The following is a 3131-nucleotide window of genomic DNA, read 5'->3' as shown; positions in this document are numbered from 1 at the left end:
CTGACAAAGCAGCGGGGAAGGGAAGGCTTACAGAGAGAGTGGGAGAAAGAAGAGTAGAGAAAGAGAGAGACATATTCGAAATGAAGGGGGAGAGAATTTGCGCTTCAAATTTCGGGTAAGATTATCATTGAATTTACCGTCAGATAAATCTGACGGTAATTCATTGTGGGTCATTAAAACGCAGCATTTCACTAAATGAGTTTACCGACATATTTTTTCGATAGCAAATCCGATCTTACATTTACGCGCCTATTTTTTGTTTTTCCTTCAATTATCATCGACGAAGTTACCGTCGGAAATGTAAATCCGACAATAATAATTTAACCTGACGAATTCAACGTCTTTACTTCCGGTAAATCTACCATTACTCTGTGACGCTAAATCCAACGGTAAATCCGACGATACTCAATGTTTTTCTTGTAGTGAAATCTAACAGAAAATTTTCTAAATCAAGTAAAAGTTTCTACACTAACCTCCTCATTGATGTTTCCAGTAACATAGACGATGCCTTCTAGTCGATAGAGATGATTTGCTTCGTGCATGACCCCACCTTTACGTGATACTTGCGTCGTTTTCTCTAGAAACTCTCTAGTAAGAATTTGGAAAAGGATGAAAACGAGTAATCCATGGTTAAGTCAAACAAATTTATATAGCTATTTCAACATAAACTGTGGCTGCCAGCAACAATTTCTCTTTTGCTAAATCTTCATAAATCGTTGGAGTGTTGAACGATTTAGATTTTATTTCTTTTGGCATAAAAACTATTTCAGGATTCCACGGTTTATATTTTTTTTCTCTTTGCATGAAAACTGCTTTATGGTCCTATGGTTGTGTATTATATTGTAATTCGCTAGAATTTTGAACAAATTATATAGAAATAAATCAGAATCAAAATGTAATCTTTTATCAAAAGTTGTGAACAAGTAATTTATTTATTTATATTATCTGATACCATTTAATTTATTTATATATTTTGTCTTATTTTTATTTATGGTTGATTTTGTAACTTTGAGATCTTATGCTGTATTTAGCTATGAGAACAAAATAAGACAAGACACTAAAAATAAGATACAAAAGATAGAAACACAAAAATTAGTATTTTGTATTTTGTTTGTCGATAAACTAAATATAAAAAAAAACAAATTATAAAAATATATTAATTTAATATCTCTAAATACAATATTTTTATTTATATCTTATTTTTTAAAGATAATTTTTTCTCGTACCGTAAATAAATACAATCTTATTTTACATGTTTTGGACACGATACTTGACTCAGAGAGAGGAGGGAGGGGAGGGGAGGGGGAGACACTCATCTTGTCCTTGTAATAATGCTATATATAGTTCTTAACACAATACGAATAATGTTTCCTTGGAAAAACGAATTAAACAAATAAAGTATGGAGATTATTATTTTTGATCTGTGTCTGTGTTCCCATTTAATTTCCCCAATTGTTTTAGCTTCTTACAGTATGGTACGTTATATTATTATATGAATTCAGTATTTCATCTTCACGAGACAAATTATAGAAATGAGGAATGTTAAGGTCAGTAAATTTTGTGATTTGTAATCATTAATTAGTCATTATTAATATTTTTAATAGTGTGAAATTTTATCTGATAGTATGAGATTATTTACTTTTCTTTTGATGGTTAAGTGCTGACCAAATTTTAATAAAAGTACTGGTTCCTAAATTTTCTCTATAAGAATATTGCTGGTTTGTTAGAGTTTATAAGATTACACCAATTCTCAGTATAACATAATGCATTCATCATGGGGTACTTGAAACTTAAAAAGAACTAAAAAGGTACAGCCACAATTAATTTAAGGCGTGGCTTTTGCAAGTGGCTGGTGATGCATCATCATTTGTAGATACACGTACTAGAATATTATATATAGTACATGCTGATGTACATACATAAAGATGTAAAATATGATGACATGATGTTGGATCTGGTGACAACTACTACCATAGGAAATCGGTGAGTTGAGAAGTAGTTTCGGATGCTTGGAGGTCGTTGGAGGGAGAATGAACATGTCTTCCTTCATACGTTGTTATAACCATCCTTGGATCCTCTGCTAAGCGCTCCACTCGTTTCTTTACTCTACACTTTTCTTCTGTGCAACGGTAGTAGCTTCTATATATATTCATCAAGATGTAAAGAACACATTTAAATCACGAGGCCGGATAACAGATTTAATTAATGATTTTTGTATTTTATATTAGAAAAATAACATTTTTATATTTTTGTATACTTTTTATAGTAAAAAAGTAATTTTTATCTTTTTCATGACTTTTAATATAAAAAATTACAAAAGAAGTACATATATATGAGAAATATTATATGAACTATTTTAATTTCGTGGATACCTATCTTGTATATTTTTCATATTAAAAGTAAATGATAAAAAGTGAAAAAAAATATTTATATCATAAAAATTAAATTACAAAAATTGTTTCTCTATATAAATGTGATGAATATAACATATATACATCATGAATCACATACACGTGGTGAGTTAAACACACACATATGATGAACAGTAGCAAAAAGTATATCTCAATTCTCGACGAGCAAACTTTTGTGTTAATCGAGACTAAACTTTTCCTATTATGATTGGAGATTTCATCACCAAAGCATCGGCTTAAAGTATGAATTCTCTTCCGTATTGTTATCTAAAATTTAAAAGTGTGTGTATAGGAGTATACCAAGCACACTTTAATACGTAAATATTGTTTATTTTTTTTCCCCTATCTTGGTATTTCTCTGTAGAATTTAGTTAACCCTTGCTTCTCAGGTGGAAACTCAAGTGCAGTCGACTTCACCTGAAGTTGATAGTTGAGAACCATTAGATAAAAAATGAGTCAAATCAGTCAAATTATCTAACAGTTGTCAGTTATCAACTTCACGTGAAGTCGACTGCATCTGAGTTTTCAACTGCTTCTCAAGACAATTGAGAAATTTATAATTAGGTTACTTGAGTAACTAATCTTTTATTCTTAGATACAAATTAGAGTTAACCCTTGCTTCTCTCATACACCGCTAGCTTAGTAATGCATTCATGTTGTTATATTTTCTTAGCTGGATCGTTTGAAAACATTATTGTTAATTTAATTAGCTGTATGGAA

The 3131-nt window shown here is 30.2% G+C and overlaps 1 protein-coding gene across 1 annotated transcript in view; it reads right to left on the bottom strand.

The window, feature by feature from the left end:
* Nucleotides 1-1695: 1695 nt before the first annotated feature.
* LOC107470307 (probable WRKY transcription factor 13) overlaps nt 1696-3131 on the bottom strand; it is a 2493-nt gene continuing 1057 nt past the window's right edge. The window contains exon 3 of the mRNA XM_016089699.3: nt 1696-2139. Coding sequence (XP_015945185.1) covers nt 1968-2139 — 172 coding nt within the window. The 3' untranslated portion in view covers nt 1696-1967. The remainder of the gene's footprint in view (nt 2140-3131) is intronic.

Source organism: Arachis duranensis, chromosome 10, assembly GCF_000817695.3.
Source record: "Arachis duranensis cultivar V14167 chromosome 10, aradu.V14167.gnm2.J7QH, whole genome shotgun sequence".
Classification (NCBI taxonomy): domain Eukaryota; kingdom Viridiplantae; phylum Streptophyta; class Magnoliopsida; order Fabales; family Fabaceae; genus Arachis; species Arachis duranensis.
Note: the sequence above shows the minus strand (reverse complement) of the source record. Positions and strands in the feature narration are given on the sequence as shown.